The following is a 24,071-nucleotide window of genomic DNA, read 5'->3' on the forward strand; positions in this document are numbered from 1 at the left end:
TTAACATGCTTTTATTATTTACCATTCTAAATAATAAGTAAAGGGAAAAGCAAGAAATAATGAGAAAGCAAAAAATAAGAGAAAACAACAAAACAAAGAATACATAAACACAACACTCACTGCATCACTGCCTTCACCACTCACACCACAGTCAGCCACCATTTTCCTCTGAGCCTTTCCACTTTTTCAAAAATCCACTAATAAAAAATATAGGACGTTTTGGGACCATCTTGATGAATTATAGGCAGATTGAAGAGATTCTGTCTGTACTCAGTTCTGGCAGACTGCAAATGAGGCACGAAAAGAGAAAGGAGCAGCAGAGCTCCCACCTATTGGCCAGCTGCGGAACTCTCTGGTTCGCAGTTTGAAATTGTGTCTGGCGCTCAGTTTGAAAATGCGGTTGGGCCAAATTGCGTATAAGCAAACCGATCACGTAAATTAAATTAATTATAGTATTTTTTCAGTCGTGTAATAACAAAAATGCGTAAATCGAGTTACCTGTACTGTGACCACAACAAAACAGGAACTCAATGGAATGAAAATAAAGTCAGTAATTTCAATGATCCACAGGCCAATAAAAGGTAAATTAATAGGTAGACCACCATACAGAGAAAGAGATAGTGAAAGTCACCTATGTATTATCAACTTCAAACATACCTAATAAAAACATGAAAACACTTACATTACCAGTCTCTTGTCTGAAGTGAGGCGGCCTCGTTGGCTGATCTGAGTAAGGTTGCGCCGGATCACATGAATGTCTGGCCGCTGCCTCCTGATCTCATATTCGTGGAACCGTTGATCACAAATATTGTATGTGACATCTTCCACAATGAATAATATTACAGCTCTGGAAATGACATACTAAAAATGTGTATTCTCTTTCAGATGAGTGCTACTGACTAAGATCTGATTGTACTATTATTAAATCAATCCTTTATGAAATATGTAACAATGTTTCATCACTCACTTAGGACAACCGTACGCATCCCATGCTGCAATCATTCCACCACAAAGTCCTGCAAGAGCATCATTTTCTGGCAACTGCAACAGTACAATTAAATATATGCATTAAATTATGATGAAACTGGTAGCAATTCCAGTTTTAACTTAGAATAAATAAAATTAACTATTCACAATGATATTCACTACTTCAGCAAATTCAAATTCATGTTAGCTTGAAAGACTACAGAAAAAGATAAAATGTCAAACCACTTACATGACCCAGCAACTCAGGCTTTCTCATCTCTCCAAGTACATACCTGAATTGATTAAAGTGTACAATATTATTTATTGGGAACTTTAAAAAAACAATTCAGACTGTACCCCATGCTACAACTGCTACTTGAGCTATCTATGCATATTCTGGGTAAAAGTGTATTATTTGCTCCTTGTATGAATAATATAACGACAAATTAATTTTAAGCTATTCCAGTAACATGGTTAAAATAAGACATGATCTGATATAATCTTACAGTAAGGAGATACTGTTGATAATAATGAAAACAAAAGTCCTTACTCATGTCTACCATATAATTTTTGGTGTATCTTGCATTTGTTGTATTCTGGTACCATAATTATCAGCAATAAGTATCATCATTTAACACACAACATTAATATAAATTTTAGTATGAAACACGATCAGCTAATATGATAAATATAACTCTGAGGAAACATGAAAGGTCATGGAGGCAAAAGCAACAGCACTGATGAAAGGCAAGCAAATAATCCAGAGAATTATTAAACTCAATCAGCAAGGTTAGAGCACTTCTTTACTGAAAATACAAGAACAAAGGTTACTTCCCCTAACAATATTTTATATACATATGACTACTATTATGATGCTATTCTGTGACAAAATTTTTCTATGAAAGTAAGCACTCAATTCACAATAACTGTGTACTACAAGATTTGGTAACGGATAAGCAAGTGCAACTTTAGTTTGAAATTCTGCTTATTGACACTATCTAAGAGAAAGCAACAAATGAATGTAGTCCACTGTCAGATATACAGTACATCATATAATTCCACTTTTTAACAGTTTGTCTGCTACCCTGCTACTCAGACTAACAATAACATGATATGATTATCCTGTGATATCATTACTATTATTTCCTGCCACTCTGAGTACCATAATTTAGTGAAGAATGCTCATTTTCAACAATCCCTTAATTGCCTGATGAAGTGGGAATGAATGAAGAGCTTAATGAAAAGCTGACAAATTATACCAATGAAAAGTAAAAAAAAAAAAAATAAATAAATAAATAAATAAATAAATAAGGAAAAAATAATAATTAATGATTAGTTTTGTGAATATGAATATTGCATTTTAGGAGTGCTTTCTACAACCACCTCCAAGTGTGCTCTCAGAATGCTATGATTGTATAAATTGGTTCTTAATATATAGGAGGTGGCAAAGAAAAAACATGCTTTATTGTGTGTGTGTGTGTGTGTGTGTGTGTGTGTGTGTGTGTGTGTGTGTGTGTGTGTGTGTGTGTGTGTGTGTGTGTGTGTGTGTGAGAGAGAGAGAGAGAGAGAGAGAGAGAGAGAGAGAGAGAGAGAGAGAGAGAGAGAGAGAGAGAGAGAGAGAGAGAGAGAGAGAGAGAGAGAGAGAGAGAGAGATATGATGGGGAGGGGGGGTACCTTTCTTGCCATCCAACCAGTATGAAGATAAATTCCTAATGATTCATGGAAAAATGACCATTTTTCATATCACTAGCTACCTTCAAGTATATGTATCCCTAATTCTCACCAGACAGATACAAACGCAAATTAAAAAATAGATAAACAAATACAAAATACATAAATAAATAAATAATAATAATAAATAAGTAAAAAAATGAAAATAAATATATGCATTATAAACAAACTAACTATGATTAAGTTAAGAGTGCAGATATGACATGTGGGAAAAGAAGAAAAGACCGTGTTGAAAGATCATGAGGACTGATGTTAAGGGAACTTTAAGACCTCTCCAGTTTCCTTCTATTGTCATTGCTATAAGTATAACAGAAGGATTAATTCCTACTGTATGCTTTACAACACTGACACACTTCTGATAGGTTTTCCTGAGAGTGGCAGAGCTTGATTTTTGGCATGGTATCTTACAACTGTTTTTCCTTCTCAAATTAGCACAGCACTTTCATAACATTAACATTCTTAAATAAATATTCTCTTTGTGGCAGTTGCTTGTATAATGTAGCTAAATTATTTGAGCTATGGACTCACTACTAAACTCTTTGATATGGTATAAAATGGAGTATCAAAGCCTAAAAACTTTCCTATCAATAAAAAAAAATCTGAATGACTCAAGTGCAAGGTCTAAATCCGAGACAACTGTTTTACACATGAAAGCTTAGGCTCACTGTTGTTTGTCTGCAGCTTACTGGCAAATCTTTGTGAGCATTTTGAGCACACATGTATTGCTAGGCATATCATCATTTGACTTTATGACTACAAAACATTTTTGCTAAGGGATAATAAGCCAGATAACAGCCTTGATATCAATTCATCTGAAAATTGCAGTCATAGAGTGAAGCAAGATTAGCAGGAGGATGTGAGCACTCTTCTCAAGCACTAGGCAGCCACAAGTGAGTTCTGGGCCAATATTTCATCCCACCACCGAAGCTTTGCAGTCTTTTCTCAAAAAGTTTCATATAAAAAACAATGTACTAATTATGAGTTCTTACTTGTATTATGTGAAATCTGTTTTATAGTGTTATCTAGTATATACTATACAACTACACAATGTATGTGCTATTTCCAATGCTGAAAAGTTATCAAAATGCAACATCATGTTCTTCTAACAACTTAATTGAAATAAAACCTGGAATAAAATAGAAATGTGTGTTTGTGTGTTTGTGTGTGTGTGTGTGTGTGTGTGTGTGTTATTTATGTTCTATTAATAGGTCAAATTGCAATCAACAAACATACAGGCACAAAAAAACTAAATATGCAACCCCAGGAAGCAGTCCCATTCATAGCAAAACATACAAAGCAAATCAATATGCAGATTTTACTACATATAGCCCATAAAACTCAAAAGCTACCATAAAGTACATCCCAGGCCTTATCAAACTTTCTCATTCAGGGTTATTTCACAAAGAATAAAAAACCAAGATCTATTTCACTTGCAGTAAGGTCAGTTCCCAATTCTTCATCTAATAGAGCAATACATTTTACCACTATAAATAGATTATAGAAATTTAAGAAAGTATCTAATTCTGATACATAATTAAATAGGAAGTTAATAGAACATGAAAGTAATGTCTCACACCAATACTATTACTCAGAATTCCAACAGTGTTTCTTGGTGCACAGATAGTATAAGGCAAATGTAAGGAGCAGAGATGGAAGGGACAAGTTCTTCATAATGCAATAACTTCACAGTATCTGGATGGTATGTAACATATTTTACAATTTTATTATCTATAATTATTTGGCTATTCCCTCACGTGTATTATAAAAGCTGTAATACAGTGAGAAGAAAGACATGTACATACTTGAAAAATTACTACTGTATTAATATTTAAATGAATGAGAGAGGTTGGTTGCCTGGGTGAGACAGATACTCACACAAATGCTTTACTATCATATACATGATATTTCTTTACAGAATCTCAACTTATTTTACCTATAATTCAATGCTCTTAAATATATGATATAAGAATTGTATTGAAAATTACTTCACTATGCTAACTTCATATTCCTAATCCACATAATCCTTTACCCCCTCTGTCCAAACTACAAATTTTTACACAAATGATGATAACCAACACAAACACATTAACATAACTTGTCAATTAGCAATAGTGGATTTAAGCAAGCACATGTATCATGGGAGCAACCATCTTGGAGCATACATGTGCATAAAACACCATTTTTTTTGTCAAATGGTGTATGTATGAATAAATTAAAATAAATAAATATAATAAAATAAATAAAACAAATAAAGGTGACATTATTGTTGCTATATGTGGAGGTCTCTGATCTATCTTTCCAGAATAGTTAAGGCAGTACTTAATATAACTGGAGAGAGAGAGAGAGAGAGAGAGAGAGAGAGAGAGAGAGAGAGAGAGAGAGAGAGAGAGAGAGAGAGAGAGAGAGAGAGAGAGAGAGAGAGAAATATATATATATATATATATATATATATATATATATATATATATATATATATATATATATATATATATATATATATATATATATATATCTTTTCAAATATGTTGATGCCTTTTCCTAGAAAAGTGGATGACAAAAATGAGCATAGCAAGTCTTAACTCGCTTCTCTTCATACACCTTATCCTCGCACCCCTTGATTTCTCCTCCCTTGCCCCTCCCTATAATATTGCCTACCTTCTTTATACAAGATTACTTTTTGCATACTTTAACAATATTTCATTATTCCTTTTCATTCTACTTCACTTTTTTTTTTTTTCATTTACTCAAATTAAATGCATTCTTTTAAGTACTGTTGAACCTTGATAACTCAGACCCCGATAACTTGAATTTCGTGATAAGTTGGACTTTCAATGACCCGAGGACTAAAGTCTTAGTTGAACTGCCCACCAAGTTTTTTATTCATTTATTTAATTTTTTATCACTTTCCTGTATTTTGTTTTCTATTGACATTATAAAAAATCTAATTCCAACTAAAAATTCCATTTTAGTTATAGTCTAAAATGATACCAAACAAAAGTCAATCAGAGTTTATACCGATTTTGTGAAAAATTTTCAAGTGTAAAAAAGCACATTTCAAAATATTTGCTCCTAATGATTTTTCATAATTTCATCTTTGTTTTGCTATTTGTATTCATCTGATTGACATGAAATTTTCACACATGATCGTGTATACAAGAGTGACTTCCTGGAACATGATACGATGATACCACAGATCACTGATTCTCTAGATAATATTATTCACTCCTATGTGAGGGTTGGGAAGGCTTCATCAGCAGCGTCATGGCAATCTGCTGCATTACTACTGAACTAGACTTTGTCTGAGTTGCCCTGAAGTGAGATAAGGTTACAGTGAAGTATTTATTACTTGTCTGGTCCAACTTTATACCTGTCTCAACATAATTTTTTGTAATAGTGTTATTGTGAGTTATGTGATGTATAGTTGTGATGATAAAGGTAGTGAGAAAAACAGTGTTTTAAAAGATAATAGCAGTATTATGATGTAGAGAGATGGTGAGTGAGGTGGCAGTGAGGCCTGGGGAGGCGAGGGTCTTGGAGGGGGGAGATAACATGTGTGATGGAGGGGAAAGGGGAGGGAGGATTCAAGGTCCAGCTGTCTCCCAATGATACATTTGTTTGTTTTGTTTCTTGTATTCTCTTCTTGAAGTTTCTGATTCTAATCCTCGTCATTTTAAGCCAGTAACGACGTTATTTCTGACGGCTGGCCATGTACTATGTAGGGCATGATACAACCACACAAGACATTTAAAAATGGCTTCCTTGTAGGGAGGGTATTTAATTATCAAAAAGTAAACTACACCATCTGGTAATTTAAGGTCTGAAGGTTTCAGAGAGACACATGTAATTCCAAAATTTTAAATCCCACCAAAAACTAAATAAATAAATCCTTTTTTTTTTTTTTTTTTTTTTTTGGTGCGTGTGTGGAGGGGGGATTCATATAAGCAAAAAAATGATGACATAATTATGTACTGGAGGAAAATGAGGCATTTACAGTAAGAAGACCATGCCTTTCTCAAGACAAAATGAAGTCAGTACACAACAGGTCTGGCATATGCAAGTACATGTATATGAACAATGAACTGAGATGTTAAATAACTACCTATAACTAGTTGGTGTATGAGTATATTTGGGTGGTGTGATCAAAAAAAAAAAAAAAAAAAAAAAAAAAAGTCAGAACAAGAGGGTAGGAACAAAAGTGTGTTTAAGAGAAAACCAGCACATTTATAAGGTTATATAGTGCCATTGGCATTGAGCTTTTAGAAGTATGAACAAAAGTAGTGAGAAGTCAGTGTCTTAGTGTTCATGAATGTAAGATACTGTACTTGATATCAAGTATACATAAAAGAAAGCCCATAATATCTAAAAGAAGAATGGATGAGATGATGAATTCCTTATAAATACTAGTTCTCAAAGAAAACAAGGCATTGAATAAGAATAGATATTCTATTTTACCAATACTGCCACAGGGAACTGAATAATTTATGTTCTGCTTAAACTATAAGCCAGGTCAAATAAATGGCCTATTGTCTAGAAGAAAATAAATAAATAAATAATATAAGTAAAATAATAATAAATTGAAACAAATGCTATATATATATATATATATATATATATATATATATATATATATATATATATATATATATATATATATATATATACACTGGTAACCACTCTGCTTAGAAAAAAAAATTGAGGAGTAAATACTAAATAGCAACAAGTGAGTCACTTCTAAATTAATTACTTGTACAATTTTGGTGTTTATTTGCTTAATAATGATCATAATGGCAATCCAACCCATTCACAAGTCTGAATGTTGATTGTTCCACAAATCATGGCGTATGTACTGTACATCTACGTATTCAATGCAAGGAGCTGGTAGGCGTTTCAGAAGCAGTGTTACATAATTTTGCAGACATAAATAAGTAAAAGAGTACTGAATTACTAGATTTATCTCCTAGCAAAAAGCTTCAGACCTTCCAAAAATATTTTCAAGATGATTTATTAAAATACATGATTGAAAAGTATTATTAAAGTACCTTATTTTTTTACCTGGAAGAGTAAATTTAATAAATTCTAGAGCAACAACTGACAGCCTTCACAAGGCAATTGAGGTGTCACTGAGGCATCATTCAGTTCTGCTCTATCTATTGGAAGCAAGAAATGTAAATGCTCATGTAGTAATGTTCATGATAAACCCCCATTAGCATATAGAGCCAAACAACACTTAACCCTTATGTTCCGGTGATTAAACTATTTTCCAATATCCCATGACGGGTAAAAATGGTAAACCTAGAAATTGTCAGAAGACTGTTTGAATACTAATAATTACTTTCTCTTTAGTTATTCTGAATACAATGATATACTTTCTAGCTCAATGTGACCTCTGAAAGTTTAGTTATTGCCTTATCAAGGATTCCTCCTCCGCCCGCTGTGTGATCCATGAAGCAGAAACAGCTCAGTGAGCGATGACACCGCGCAAACACACACACACACTCTCTCTCTCTCATCTTGGAAGAGAAATTGTACACTTCCAATGACAGAGAGAGAGAGAGAGAGAGAGAGAGAGAGAGAGAGAGAGAGAGAGAGAGAGAGAGAGAGAATATTCTTTCACCCCTTTTCATATCAAGTTTCAAGCAAATAACATGTAGGTATCATCTCTCTCTCTCTCTCTCTCTCTCTCTCTCACACACACACACACATGCCCCCTTGATCGTCTTCCCAGAACACGGGAGGCACGCCTGCGTCTCCGTGAGCCACTCTGGGTTCTCAATACGATGTTTGGAGTCTGTTCTCCATCACCACTATCTCTGTCTTCTCTCTGTTCTGAGAAAACAGGTGGATCCTCTGAATCATTTTCCGAGTCTTCACTACTGCTGTCTTCGCTTTCTTCACTTTCTTCCTCATAATCACTGCCACTGTAGTCAGGCTCACAATCACTGCTAAATAAAAATTATCTGTCTTGTTCCATAGTGAGTTATGAACTGAGACGTCCCTTCGCTCTTATCAGGGTGCTTTTGACACGGCGGGTCGCTGGGGTTGCCAAGTGTCGCCCTCAGAATGGGAGAATAGCTTCATTACCCCTAAATATACAGAGCTAGTGGCAACACAATGGGTGGGAAAAGAAGCCAGATACTTCCACTCGCCATCTGACTCAAGAAACCGTGCGTGGAGCTCAAACATGAGGCGCGAAAATTCTTGATTACAGGAACGATCACCATCGCTACGAACTCACTGATGCAATCGTTCATATACAATCGCCGGAACATAAGGGTTAACGAAGGTTCACACAAGGAAATTTTGCTACAACGAAGGTTTCCTTTTAGTACCATCTGCTCGTTTAACCCGTACAGCTTCAGAGACGTGCGAGATACATTGGCTACTCTGAGCGAATCTTGCGTCAGAGACGTATGAGATACGTCGGCGAGCTTCCTCGTGTTTTCGGAGGTATTGCGTCCTCAAAACCTACCATTATACTGCCATCATGCACTGTAGACATTGCTCATGCTACCTCCTCGTCCCTGCTAACATGAATGCTTCCTGTATTTATTTATTACATATCTGAACTTTAGCAGTTTCTGCTGCCTTTAGCTCGGTGTAGCGGGAAACTGACCCCTCAACTCTGCTAATATGAACGAAGTGTAATTTCCATTACTTACTCTTACCATTTCATATGTTTTTGGTAACTGTTATATTGTGGTGGTGAAAACTTTTGTATGACATAAATAAGAATTTTCCAATCGCTTTGTTATAAGGAAAAACAAGTACATATTACTCGGAAAATATTTGCACCACGAAAGGCAACACTCCATCACGATATCTCGTGTCTATTTTTAGTCACAAACACTCCCAAACAGCAAAACATGACATGTTGTTTTTCTTTCAACTCAGGAACGATATTATGCATGTGTCCAACTCGGGGATCGACTGGTGAGAAACGAGGAAGCAAATAAACTAGTCACATAAGGCTGTGCTAAGTCGCTAACCTTAGTGCAAAACATCTCGCACCAATTAATACCACTTCCAGTCAGTTCTGGGAGGAATGACTGTCATTTTCATTTGTTTCACATCATTTAAGAGTGGTTAAGCAAAAAAAAAAAAAAAATAAATAAATAAATAAATAAATAAATAAAAAAATAAATAAATAAATAAAAAAAAAAAAAATCCATGATGTGGCCAGCACTGGTGAAATCACAAAGTCTCAGATCTGCTGACGCTGTACGGGTTAACGAACACCAAACTCGCTTAAACAAAGTTTTATCCAGGTAATTTTTTCCAAGTTTGAAAGCCCCACCGTATCACGCAAACCGACAAGCTTTTGAATACACCAGCACCTCTCATGGACAAAATGCACACCACTCACTACCCCTAGTTCAAAACAATAACAGAGTCAGCAGCAGCTCATCTTCCCTCACTCAACATACCACCAAAACGTCCTGCAATGTCGCCTAGTGTTTCTAAGAAGACCAGGAAGTCTTTTACTCTAGAAATGAAGCTGGATATTATTCACAGACACAAGAGAGGTGAGAAAACTAATAGCAATGCTCGCCACCATGGCTTAACTCCATTTACTGTCTTTACTATTTTCAAGTCGGCAGACTCTATTAAGAAGGCTGGTGAGACCATATCTTCCTTGCAAGCTAAAAGAACCACCTGAACTCATGACTCTGCAATGGATAAAATGGAAAGCCTTGTGGCAATGTGGTACATAAGTTTTGTATGCGGTACAATGATGCATCCTTTGTTTACATTCCATTGGTTGCTGGTTCCTGTTTCACTCTCCCATCATAAATTTAAGATCATCAACATTATAAAGTTACGTACATACATGCATAAATTAGTGTACAGTAAGTCCTCGTTATAGAGTACATATGCGTTCCTGAAAACTTTACTGCAAATCGAAATTATCGTATACCGAACCCATTATAACATGTATTAATAGGGAATGCGTTCCAGCACATCAAAAGTCACCCCTACAGAAATGAAAATACATGAAAATAGTCATATAAAAAGAATGTAAAGTACTGCGCAAAAGAAATAAACAGAAAATTTCACTCGCCATGTATTCTATCAGATGATGTCCGTACCGAGGCTAAGGAACAGTAAGGATTTCAGCCCTTACTCATCTTCCACTGAGTGTACAGACGAGGATAAGACGTCATCATCTGCACTGTTGGAAGCATATGTGGAAGGGCCAGGTGTAGCAGGGTTGGCACATTTCACTGGTTTGAAGAAAGAGGATATGGAGAAAGGGCAAGTTGTAGAGCTATCGGCAGCGGATGTGGAAGGGCCAGCTGCAGCAGGGTCGGCAGCTGTGACAGGGACGACATGTCTGACCGGCTTGAAGAACTAGTAGATGGAGGACTGTTTGGTTTTTCTTGTTTTTTCATCATAGATTTCTTGCTAAATCTTGACACTTTTCTCTATGTCATGAGCAACTTAGCTACTCCTGGCAGGATTTGGGTCACATTCCTTCAGGGTTTCCAGAGCTTTTTCAATACCACCGAGACATTCTCTAAAAGTTTTGATGTCCAGGCCATGCACAGGTTCTTCTTCGTCTCCCTCTTTTTCTGCCTCCTGTGATGCCTTGTCTAGCTCTATAAGTTCATCATTTGAGAGAGGTTCAGCATGGCTTTCCAAAAGATCTTGAACATCATCATCAATTTCATCGAAACCAGTCCTATGGCACAGGTTTGCTATGTTATTTCTGATCGCACCAATGTCGTCTTCAGTGAAGCCTGGGAAGTCATGCACACATTCTGGCCATACTTTATTCCACGCCAAGTTCATGGTAGACATCTTGACGATGTTATCTAAGGCGTGCTTGATGTTATACGACTTCCACCATTCTCTGATAATGGGCTTGCCAGGCCCACCTGTGCCCTTTATCATTTGCTGCATCGTTTGCCACTTTAAATGTTTGCCATAATTACTATGAATATATTTGTGCTTACAATAGATCCTTTAATATTCCATTTATTCATCTTATTAGTAATGCATGTAAGTAATATGTAATGCAGTTAAAAAAAAAAAAAGAGGGTATAGATATAACAGGCTCCAAAGACGGTCAAATCAAAGTCAGTACAGTAATACTCCGCTTAACGAACGTTCGTCTACCGAATTTCCGGTTTAACGTACTATATAAAGTTATACCAAAAAGTCCGCATAACGTACAACCACATCCGTTTTAGCGAATTTTCTGGGTTTGAATTTGCCGGGTGAGGGACCGAACACGGCAGCTTTGCTGTGATTGCCTGTCTCTAGCGCTCCTGGAGCTGGATCCAAGATTCTTTAACAACCTCAGAGCAACCTCCTGCCGCGAAATGGCTTCCATGAACGCTTGGAGGGATGGTGATGAGGTTGCTTTGAGGTTGCTGGGAACACCACCTCTGGAGCTGGTGTTACTGTCTTATATATGCATTTATGTTCACGAAACAACATTTCTATTAGCTTTTTACAAACCTTGCCCCCAAGAAAGGATTGTCTTGTAATGTATAAAATGAAATCTTACATGGAATACCAAAAAATAAGGCAGAGATGATGAGATCGGCCACAGACGGCGGAGACTCAGCAACTTGGCCGCTTCTTCTTCTTGTGACCCTTTTAGCTTGCGCGTTGTCTTTCACCACGATATTTTATGTTTCCACTCCTCTATTGCCTGCTATAATGGATATCACATCATAGTATTCATATACGCTCATGCCATGAGGATAACCTGGACTCTGTGGCACTGAGTGATAGTGAATTAAAATACCGTGGTATTTCATTAGTAATTCACTATCACTCAGTGCCACGGAGTCCAGGTTATCCTCATGGCATGAGCGTATATGAATACTAAGATATGATATCCATTATAGCAGGCAATAGAGGAGTGAAAACAAATTTAATATCGTGGTGAAAGACAACACGCCAAGCTAAAAAGGTCACTAGAAGAAGAAGAAGCGGCCAAGTTGCTGGAGTCTCCGCCGTCTGTGGCTGATCTCATCATCTCTGCTTTATTTTTTTATATTTCATGTAAGATTTCAGTTTATGCATTACAATACAATCCTTTCTTGGGGGAAAAGCTTGTAAAAAGCTAACAGAAATATATATATACATATATCTTTTTTTTTAAACCCATGTGGTATGTTGGGAACCAGCCCAGAATTTCCATTATTTCTTATGGGAAAATTATATCTGCTTAACGAATTTCCACTCTACGAACAGCTTTCACACCCCCCATCCTGTTCATTAAGTGGAGTATTACTGTACTGTGAGTGGTGGGGAGGTGTGGCATGGATGACATCATTATCCCTGCTCCCCTACACTGGGCCCTCTCGGATGACATGAGCGGTTACCGTATCTGTGAATTTTTTCTTACTGTATATCGAATCGAGGGTAATAATTTCCACCACCTCTCGAGGTGGTGTTACTGTCTTATATATGCATTTATGTTCACAAAACCACATTTCTATTAGCTTTTTACAAACCTTGCCCCCAAGAAAGGATTGTTTTCTAATGCATAAAATGAAATCTTACATGGAATACCAAACAAAATATAAAGCAGAGATGAGATCAGCCACAGACTAGGTGGAGACTCGAGGCGACTCGGCCGCTTCTTCTTCTTCTTGTGACCCTTATAGCTTGCATGTTGCTTTCACCACGATATTTACGTTTCCACTCCTCTATTGCCTGCTATAATGGATATCATATCTTAGTATTCATATACGCTCATGCCATGAGGATAACCTAGACTCTGTGGCACTGAGTGATAGTGAATTATTAATGAAATACCACGGTATTTCATTAATAATCTCATCTCTGCTTTATTTTTTGGTATTCCATGTAAGATTTCAATTTATGCATTTGAAAACAATCCTTTCTTGAGGGAAAGGTTTGTAAAAAGTTAATAGAAATGTTGTTTTGTGAATATAAATGCATATATAAGACAGTAACACCACTTCGAGAGGTGGTGTTCCCAGCAACCTCAGAGCAACCTCGTCACTGTCCCTCCAAGCATTCATGGATGCCATTTCGCAGCAGGAGGTTGCTCTGACGTTGTTAAAGTTTCTTGGATCCAGCTCCTGGCAGTCAATGAGCACTTTTAGGCAGGCTACCAACCTCTACCCACCAACAGCAATGAATCTTTGTGGATGCTATTTTACGAAGGTTGGTATGTGAGCAGGAGGTTGCTATGGAGGTTGTCTGTACCAACATAGACAACAAACTGCTTCTTGAATCTGGCCTCGGAGCTCCCACCTATTGGCCAGCTATGGAACTCTCTGGTGCACAGTTTAAAATTGCATCTGGCGCTCAGTCTGAAAATGCAGTTGGGCCAAGTTGCGTATAAGCAAACCGATTGCGCAAATTAAATAATTATAATATTTTTTCAGTCGCGTTATAACAAAAATGCGTAAATGAAACACATGTAAATCGAGTTACCTGTATATATATACAGTGGTACTTCGACATACGAATTTAATTCATTCTGTGACAATCGTTGTACATAAAAAAAAAAAAATTTATCAAATAAATTTTTTCCATAGAAATTAATGGAAATTGAATTAATTCGTTCTTGTGATATGAATCTACCCCCAAAAAATTAACATGCTTTAAATACCAACCAATTTAATATAAGATAAATACAATGTTTATTGTATGCATGATATAAATGAACTATATTGCCCAAAATAACAACTTAACCTGCAAAACTCAGGACACATCGATAGACGTTCATCATGCAAGACTCAGGGCACATCGATAGACGTTTAGGCTTTTTATGGCTATATTTAGATATTTTGGCTATTTTCTTCCTGTTTTCTTTTCTTGTGAGCTGGCAACACTCATCAGGACATATGCTCTACGTCACTGTGTCACCAATGATGACACAGTGACAATGGAGTGACAATGATTTCACTGTGTCTAATTCCGCCACCTCTCCAGCGCGCCTTACTTCTATACCTTGAGTCTCTCGCCATGTTACGGGGAGACAACTTTTGAATGAGAGTGGTAACAGGAGAGAGAGAGAGAGAGAGAGAGAGAGAGAGAGAGAGAGAGAGAGAGAGAGAGAGAGAGAGAGAGAGAGAGAGAGAGAGAGAGAGAGAGAGAGAGAGAGAGAGAGAGAGAGAGAGAGAGAGAGAGAGAGAGAGAGAGAGAGAGAGAGAGAGGAGCCTGTTTTCTATCACTCTAGCCAAGGCCGCTGAACCCGATCGGATGCAAGGCCACGTAAACCGATGATACTACCTCATTCAACCTGTGATATTTTGGTAACCACAACATCTAGAGACTTCTGGTTTTTTGCATTGCAAAGACGAAGAGTTGCTAGTGGGCAGAACACCATTTGTACTCACTTGTTTATTGAATTTCTAAGTGTAATCAGAATGTGAATACAGGATATTTTGTGTTTCTCGCCAAACTTTTACTTTTAGTACTCATGGTCTTGAGTTCACAAAACTTAAGAAAAAATACACACTGCTGAGGAGCACAGACACATACATGCACAAAGGATGAACAAAGATACATAACGTGGGCTGAATGTTCGGGTGGATGTGGGTAGCCGAGCGATCACTGCGCCACCTACCGATGGCTATTCGTATCTTAAAAATATCTTCGCATTTCAATGCGTAAATTATATGAAATTTTTCGTTGTATATAAAAAAATTGTATGTTGGGGCGATCATATCTTGAGGTATTACAGTATATATATATATATATATATATATATATATATATATATATATATATATATATATATATATATATATATGAATATATAGTAGAATCTTGAGTTATAAATGCCCTGACATATGAATAATTGAAGAAATGAGCCATTGTGTGGTCATTTTTTTTTTTATTTGCTAGCCAAAATTTGATTTGTGAGCTATTTTTAGGAAGGCTGCAGCTAGTTGCTGCAGTGAATGTCCAGCATCCCATGTCTGATGCATTCAATTTATTATCTCAACCATGGTAGAAAACACAGACTCAGTCCTTTTACCACTGAGCCACAATGCAGTATGTGTATTTACATGGTTATATTTACTTAGTTACACATTACAGGATTCAAGTAAGGCTCATAGAGATCTGTTACCATATTCTTTTTTTCTTTTCCCTTTTTTTTTCTTATGTAGGAAAGAGGGCCAGCCAAAGGGAAGGGAAGAAAAAAAAAAAAAAAAAAAAAAAAAAATATATATATATATATATATATATATATATATATATATATATATATATATATATATATAAAAAAAAAAAATAAATAAAAAGGCCCACTTGAGTGTTGGTTCTCTACAAAGAACAAAAGCGTTAGCCAAAAATTAGGGCGCAAATCCCTTGATACCTCCCTCTTAAAAGAAGACAAGTTGTAGGAAGTCGGAAATACAGATGCAGAGAGGGAGTTCCAGAGTTTACCAGTGAAAGGTATGAATGATTGAGAGTACTGGTTAACTCTTGCATTAGCGAGTTGGACAGAATAAGGATGAGCAAAAGAAAGCCTTGTGCAGTGAGGCTGCAGGAAGAGGGGAGGCATGCAGTTAGCAAGATCAGTAGAGCAGTTAGTATGAAAATAGCGATAAAAGATAGAAAGAGATGCAACATTTCAGCGGTAAGAAAGAAGCTGAAGACAGTTAGTCAGAGGGGAGTTGATGAGACGAAAAGCTTTTGATTCCACCCTATCTAGCAAAACTGTGTGACTGGAACCCCCCAAATATGTGAAGAGTACTCCATACAAGGACGGATAAGGCCCTTGTACAGAGTTAGCAGTTGGAGGGGTGAGAAAAACTGGCGGAGATGCCTCAGAACCCCTAACTTCATAGAAGCTGTTTATCCCCCTTTTCTTTAGATTTGTGCACACTTTCTGCAGCTATATCTTCCCTCAATCCATTTCTCCTATGTGGAGAACTAAACTTTTTAATTTTTCTTGAACACTGACTTTTCATGACCATCTTGGACTGTCCTCTTGTATGCCTACCTCCATGCTCCATCATTGATACCAAGTTTTGTTTGTCTGTCTTTTACATATGGTTTACTGACTTATACATTGTTATTAGATCTCCTCTTTCCCGTCTATCCTTTAAAGATGATAGTTCCATTAGCTTCAGTCTTTCTTCATAGGAAATATCCTTTACTTCTGAGACCATCTTTGTAGTGGTCCTTAGGATTCTTTCTATTTTTTTTTTTTTTTTTAATGTCTTTCTGCTTGTATGGTGACCACACTACTGCTGCATATTCTAGTCTAGGTCTTATCATAGTGATTATGATCTTTTTCATCATACTCTTGTCCATGTAGTGAAATGCTACCTTGATGTTAGTGTCCTGAATATTGAAGCAAATATCACATTTATGTGTCTTTCTGGAGTCAGAGTGTCTTGTATATCACTCCCAGGTCTTTCTCTTCAACCATTTTCATTATAATTTCTTCTCCCATTTTGTATTACCATATAGTTCTATTACTTTTACCCATTTCCATTACATGGTATTTCCTGGTATTAAATTCTAATTTCCACTCGACTCCACTTCCATACCTTGTTAATATCTTTTTGCAATTCCATACAAACTTTCATGTACCTTACTACTCTCAAAAGTTTCACATATTCTGCAAACACATTTATGCAGCAACTCAGACCCTCTTGCATATTGTTAATATATACTTGGAACATAATTGGTGCCAGCATTGAATCCTGTGGTACACCACTATAGTCTGACCAGCCTTAATTTACGGCCATGGGGGGGCAAGCGTCTCTGTACAGTGTTGCCACGTTTTCACTACTGTTGTTCTGTTATTCTCTCTCTCTTACTAAAGAATCAAAAGTAAGCAGAGAGAGTCATTTATAATTGTATATATATATATATATATATATATATATATATATATATATATATATATATATATATATATATATATATATATATATAAGTGAGTAGCACGAGGTCAGTCACTTCACCACCACAATGTGTCAAGGCCACCAACTGGGTGTGGAAGAGTTGCCGCTCACAAGTGAATAAGGCTTTTTTCTTCTTTCACTTAGGTATTGGCATATACCTACTATTTTGTAAAAATAGAAACTACACATTAGCTTGGCTTACGAATTATGAATGCGATTATGCCTCACCCTTGAAATTACTGTAAAAGCCAGTAAATGTGAGCATTTTATCTTATAATTATAGCAACATCTGGTACTACAAGGTGAGGCTATTCGGCCTGGCAAGGCTGGGTTCATCAGTATTGCCGCCACTCACAAGACTTCTACTATTTTTTTTCTTACTTTGGATAATAGATTATTTCTTTTTTCCATGCTCATTATCTTATATCTGTAACGCTGATATTATTACACACCCTAAACATACGCTAAGTACCATTATAAGTTATTACAGTTGATATCAGCAACACTGTTGAATATGTATGCCATGTTTGTATGGTACTATATAGTTTTTTTTATGCATATGATGGTTACTGTTGATTCAGCCATCTATATACACAAGTCAAAATTTTATACATCTGAATTGATGGTGTTTGCGATGCCTTGTACACCAATAACTTCCATTTCACATCGCATTTTTTGGAAACATGGCTAGAGATACCCTCGCCCCACCATAGCCGTAAATTAAGCCCGGTCAGACTATAGTAACTGTACTCCAACTTGATGGGGTGTCTCTTATTGTCCTCATTTCCCTATCTGTTAGGTAGTCTGCCATCCATTTTAAGATATTTCCCTTCATTTATCCAATGTATTCTATTTTCCATAGCAGTCTTCTATGCGGTACTCTATCGAAGGTCTTTTTAGTCCAAATACATTGTGTCAACCCATCCATCTCTCCCTTGTACTTCATTTATTGGTCTTTTATAAAAGCTTAGTAAATTTGTTATGCATGACCTTCCTTTCCTGAAACCTAACTGAGTTTTTTATTATTCCATTTTCCTCCAGATATTCTAACCATTTTCTTTAATTACAAACTCACAGATCTTTTCCACAAAAACTAGTCAGTAACTGGTCTATATCAACACACACACACACACACACACACAAAATCATACAAAGGAGACTGATTAAATTACAGAAAGGCTGATATTGAGAATCTCAAGAACTATTTTAAAAACGTAAACTGGGAGGAGATGGAAAACTCATTAACGGTTCAAGAGAAATATAACTTATTTTTGGAAATATACAAAACTGGGGTCAGGGAATATGTCCCGAAATATAGACCTAAAGAAGAAGGAAAGAAAGATTGGTTTAATGCAAGATGTGCTAGGGCAAAGGAGAAACGAGATGGAGCATGGAAAAGGTGGAGAAGAAACAGAAATCCAGAAAATAAGGAAAACTTCAAAACAGCAAGAAATGAATATGCTAAGGTGAGAAAGGAAGATGAAAGGAACTATGAAAAGGATATTGTCGAAAAATGTAAGGAACAACCAAAATTGTTCTACAGATTCATAAATGGAAAAATAAGACAAAAAGAAACAATAGAAAGGTTAAAAGGAGAAAACGGAATGGTTAATTACTTTTAAAGTAAGATTGGATAAGTGTAGATATGGAGACAGGGCCACACGAGCATAAAGCCCAGGCTCTGTAAAACTACAACTAGGTAAATACATCAGCTCTGATGGAAAGGAAGGTGCCAAGGGAGTGGAAAAGTGCAAAGGTAGTCCTTCTATACAAAGGAGGAAAAAAGACTGAGCCCCTAAATTATTATGACTTGCATGTGTGTGTGTGTGTATTTACCTAGTTGTAGTTTTACAGGGCCTGGGCTTTATGCTCGTGGCCCCGTCTCCATATCTACACTTATCCAGTTTTTCTTTAAAACTATGTACACTCTTTGCTGACACCACTTCCTCACTGAAACTGTTCCAAGTCTCAACACATCTTTGCGGGAAACTAAATTTTTTAACATCTCTCAGACATCGTCCCTTCCTTAGTTTCTTACTATGCGATCTTGTGCTTCTAAAGTCATATTCTTCTCTCAGGATCAGTTTCTCATTATCCACTTCATCCATTCCGTTAATCAATTTATAAACTTGTATCAGATCCCTCTCTCTTCTCTGCTCCAAGGTTGGTAGATCCATTGCCTTTAGTCTCTCCTCATATGCCATCCCTTTAAATTCTGGAACCATTCTTGTAGCCATTTTTGTAGTCTCTCTAATTTTCTTATGTGTTTCTTTTTATGGGAGTCCACACAACTCCTGCATATTCCAATCTAGGTCTTATTTTAGTACTTATCAATTTCTTCATCATTTCCTTGTCCATATAGTGAAATGCTACTCCAATATTCCTTAGCAAATTATACGTCTCTCTGAAAATTCTATCAATATGGCTTACTGGTTGATTATTTTCTTCCATTGTCACTCCCAAGTCCTTTTCCTTTTTTACTTTTTCTAGTTCTACTCCATCTCCCATCTTATAGATTCCCACTGGTCGTCTTTCACTTTTTCCCATTTCCATGACATGGCTTTTGTCCACATTGAATTCCATCTCCCATTTTTTGCTCCATTTCCAGATCTTGTTTAAGTCTTCCTGTAGTATTTCACAATCCTCTTTTGTTTAATGACTCTGCACAGTTTCGCATCGTCCGCAAACAGATTTATGTAGCTGTTCACTCCTCTGGCATGTCATTTATATATACGAGAAAAAGTATTGGTGCCAATACTGACCCCTGTGGCACTCCGCTGTCTACTGTTCTCCACTTGGACTTCATATCTTTAACTATCGTCCTTATTTCTCTCCCCCTTAAGTAATTCTTCATCCATCTCAATGTGCTTCCTTTTAAGCCACCCTTCTCCTCTAACTTCCATAGTAATCTTTCATGTGGCACTTTATCAAAAGCCTTTTTTAGATCTAAATAAATACAGTCAACCCATCCTCTCTCTCTTGTACTTTATCAACTATTCTAGAGTAGAAACTCAATAAATTTGTCACACATGACCGACCTTTTCTAAAACCAAATTGGCTATTTGATAATATTTTGTTGTCTTCAAGAAACTCAATCCATTGCTTCTTTATTACTTTTTCACACATCTTGCATATTACACTAGTTAGTGATACCGGTCTGTAATTTAAAGGTTCTTCCTTCCTTCCGCTCTTATATATGGGAACCACCTCAGCTCTTTTCCACTCCACTGGCACTGTTCCATTTTCTATTGAGCATTTTATGATGTTGTATATTGGACTTGCTAGTTCTTCCCTACATTCTTTCAGTATTCTGCCTGAGACTTCATCCGGTCCCATTGCCTTTTCCTCATCTAATTCCGTCATCAACTTTTTTATTTCAAGCTTGGTTACTTTAATCTCTTTCATATAGACAGTCTCTCTATTACCCTGTGGTCTTTCAAATTTGGATTCCTTAGTAAAGACCTCATGAAATTTACTATTTAACAGTTCTGCCATGCTTTTTGGGTCTTCCACCATTCCGTTTTCTCCTTTTAACCTTTCTATTGTTTCTTTTTGTCTTATTTTTCCATTTATGAATCTGTAGAACAATTTTGGTTGTTCCTTACATTTTTCGACAAACTTTTACTTTCAGGACCGATGATCTTGAGTTCACAAAACTTAATAAAAAATACACACTGCCGAGGAGCACAGACACATACATGCACAAAGGATGAACAAGGATACATAATGCGGGCTGAATGTTCGGGTGTAATAATATAGAATTTCAAGGCGTAAATTATATAAAATTTTTCGTCTTATATAAAAAAAATTGTATGTTAGGGTGATCATACGTCGAAGTACCACTGTACTTCCATACATACATTAGTGTACATTATAATGACTTAATCTTAAATTAAACAGCTTAAATGTTTAACTTCATAATTTTTACTTTCATTAAAACTTTTACTGTACTATGATACGCTCTCGCTTTGTTTACTTTCAATGGAAGTTCAAATCATGGTGTCTGATTCCGCCATCTCTCCCACACACCTTCTATACCTCGGGTCTCTCGCCATGTTGCGGGGAGAAAACTTTTGAATGAGTGGTATCAGAACTGGAGAGAGAGAGAGAGAGAGAGAGAGAGAGAGAGAGAGAGAGAGAGAGAGAGAGAGAGAGAGAGAGAGAGAGAGAGAGAGAGAGAGGATACAAGGGGCCTGTTTTCTCTCGCTCTAGCCAAAGCCGCTGCACCCAATCAGACGCAAGGCCACGTAAACCGATGATACTACATCATTCAACCTATGATATTTTGATAACCATAACATCTAGAGACTTCTGGTTTTTTGCATCGCAAAGAGGAAGAGTTGCTTGTGGGCAGAACACCATTTCTACTAACTCATTTATTGAATTTCTAAGTTTAATCAGTATGTGAATACAGGCTATTTTGTGTTTCTCCCAAAACTTAAGGTAAAATACACACTGCCGAGGAGTACAGCCACATACATGCACAAAGGATGAACAACGATACACAACACGGGCTGAATGTTCGGGTGGACGCAGTTGAATGATGAAGTTGATGATGATGTTCAAGATCTTTTGGAAAGCCATGCTGAACCTCTCTCAAATGATGAATTTATGGAGCTAGACAAAGCATCACAGGAGGCAGAAAAAGAGGGATACGAGGAAGAAGAACCTGTGTGTGGCCTGGACATCAAAAACTCTTAGAGAATATCTTGGTGGTATCAAAAAAGCTCTGGAAACCCTGAAGGAACGTGACCTAAATTCAGGCAGGAGTAGCAAAGTGGCTCATGATGTAAAGAAAAGTGTCAAGATATATCAAAAAATCTATGATGAAAAAAACAAGAAAAACCAAACAGTCCTCTATCTATGACGACGTCTTATCCTCGTCTGCACACTCAGCGGAAGATGAGTAAGGGCTGAAATCCCTACTGTCCTTTAGCCTCTGGACGGACATCATCTGATTGAATACATGGCGACTGAAAGGTAAATTAAAACATTTTCTATTTATTTCTTTTGCACAGTACTTTACATTTTTTTTAATGACTATTTTCATGTATTTTAATTTCTGTAGGGGTGACTTTTGACATGCTGGAACGCATTCCCTACTATTACATGTTATAATAGGTGCGGTATATGGTAATTTTGATTTATGGTAAGGTTTTCAGGAACGCAAATGTACCGTATAACGAGGATTTACTGTATGTATATATATATATATATATATATATATATATATATATATATATATATATATATATATATATATATATATATATATATATATATATATATATATATATATATATATATATATATATATATATATATATATATATATATATATATATATATATATATATATATATATATATATATATATATATATATATATATATATATATATATATATATATATATATATATATATATATATATATATATATATATATATATATATATATATATATATATATATATATATATATATATATATATATATATATATATATATATATATATATATATATATATATATATATATATATATATATATATATATATATATATATATATATATATATATATATATATATATATATATATATATATATATATATATATATATATATATATATATATATATATATATATATATATATATATATATATATATATATATATATATATATATATATATATATATATATATATATATATATATATATATATACATATACACACACACACACACACATATATATATATATATATATATATATATATATATATATATATATATATATACATATATATATATATATATATATATATATATATATATATATATATATATATATATATATATATATATATATATATATATATATATATATATATATATATATATATATATATATATATATATATATATATATATATATATATATATATATATATATATATATATATATATATATATATATATATATATATATATATATATATATATATATATATATATATATATATATATATATATATATATATATATATATATATATATATATATATATATATATATATATATATATATATATATATATATATATATATATATATATATATATATATATATATATATATATATATATATATATATATATATATATATATATATATATATATATATATATATATATATATATATATATATATATATATATATATATATATATATATATATATATATATATATATATATATATATATATATATATATATATATATATATATATATATATATATATATATATATATATATATATATATATATATATATATATATATATATATATATATATATATATATATATATATATATATATATATATATATATATATATATATATATATATATATATATATATATATATATACACACACACACACACACACACACACAGATGTAAAAATAAATAAAAATATATAAATAAATGGATAGATATAGATACAGATAGA

General features: G+C 34.7%; 1 protein-coding gene across 4 annotated transcripts in view; it reads right to left on the reverse strand.

Moving 5' to 3' along the window:
- The window catches only part of LOC123513211 (glutathione synthetase-like), a 72,560-nt gene that overhangs the window by 7,122 nt on the left and 41,367 nt on the right, over positions 1 to 24,071 (reverse strand). For all 4 annotated transcript variants that reach the window (XM_045270218.1, XM_045270219.1, XM_045270221.1 and 1 more), the window contains exons 6-8: positions 1,217 to 1,259; positions 968 to 1,041; positions 683 to 847 (exon numbers count right to left, since the gene is read on the reverse strand). In XM_045270218.1, coding sequence (XP_045126153.1) covers positions 683 to 847; positions 968 to 1,041; positions 1,217 to 1,259 — 282 coding nt within the window. The remainder of the gene's footprint in view (positions 1 to 682; positions 848 to 967; positions 1,042 to 1,216; positions 1,260 to 24,071) is intronic.

This window comes from Portunus trituberculatus, chromosome 35, assembly GCF_017591435.1.
Source record: "Portunus trituberculatus isolate SZX2019 chromosome 35, ASM1759143v1, whole genome shotgun sequence".
Taxonomy (NCBI): domain Eukaryota; kingdom Metazoa; phylum Arthropoda; class Malacostraca; order Decapoda; family Portunidae; genus Portunus; species Portunus trituberculatus.